Source organism: Merops nubicus, unplaced genomic scaffold (genome assembly GCF_000691845.1).
Source record: "Merops nubicus isolate BGI_N331 unplaced genomic scaffold, ASM69184v1 scaffold34550, whole genome shotgun sequence".
Lineage (NCBI taxonomy): Eukaryota > Metazoa > Chordata > Aves > Coraciiformes > Meropidae > Merops > Merops nubicus.
In genome coordinates this window covers 4,786-5,570 of record NW_008582777.1, presented here as the reverse complement: position 1 = coordinate 5,570, position 785 = coordinate 4,786, and the positions used below count along the sequence as shown (strand labels likewise).

At 65.2% G+C, this 785-nt stretch overlaps 1 protein-coding gene across 1 annotated transcript in view; it reads right to left on the bottom strand.

Moving 5' to 3' along the window:
* Positions 1-32: 32 nt before the first annotated feature.
* The window catches only part of ANO9 (anoctamin 9), a gene marked incomplete at both ends in the record, with an annotated part of 5,444 nt that continues 4,691 nt past the window's right edge, over positions 33-785 (bottom strand). Inside the window, 2 exon segments of the mRNA XM_008938684.1 lie at positions 33-185; positions 709-782. Of these exon segments, the coding sequence (XP_008936932.1) occupies positions 33-185; positions 709-782 (227 nt within the window).

Below are 785 nucleotides of genomic sequence, written 5' to 3'. Positions count from 1 at the left end.
AGCTGGGAGGAGCTCCCCGGGCTGCCTCTCACCGATGTCGTTGGCCTTCCTGGGCACCATGCGCCGGTGCAGCCGCGTCATCTTGATGGCATCCAGGTGGATCTCGAAGATGTTGTTGAAGAAGGCCAGCAGCGGGGCGAGGGGAAAGGCAGCGACGAAGATGGTGGTGAAGCTGTACTGGATCACTGCAGGGACAGGGTGCGGCTGGGGAGCCTCCACCCAGGGCACGTCCTGCGGGGCCTGACCCCTGGCTGGGTTTGTTCTGCTCTGAGGCTTGTGCCAGAGAGGCTGTGCCGGGGTGAGCGGGGCAGATAGACCTGTCCTGGGGACCCCACCCCCCACAGGGGGTGCCCACCTCACACTGGGCTGTCAGAGGGGGGGTTCTGTGGGGGCCCCACGGGGCACGGGTTGAACCATCTGGGCAGAGGGACCACCCTGGGGATGCAGCCACCTCCCTGACACTCCTGGGAGGAGAGGAAGGTCCTAGGCAGGGGCCCAAGGCCAGCGCAGTTGCCTGATCTCTCTTGTTTTGGGAATGACCTCCCTGGTGTGCCAGAGCTCTCGGAGTCGGGCTGTGCGTGGAGCCGGGTCTCGGAGCTCTCCCTTGCCTACTGTGGGCTCCCCAGCACCGGGCTCCCCCCAGCCAGGGAGGGCAGGTGACCCTGCACCCAGCAGCCCTCCCTCCTCACTCAGCCCTGCCCCACGTACCCATCTCCAAGAACTCGTTGAACAAGCTGAAGATGTTGACCGTGTTGAGCTGGTAGTTCCTCAGCCACCGTCTCCTG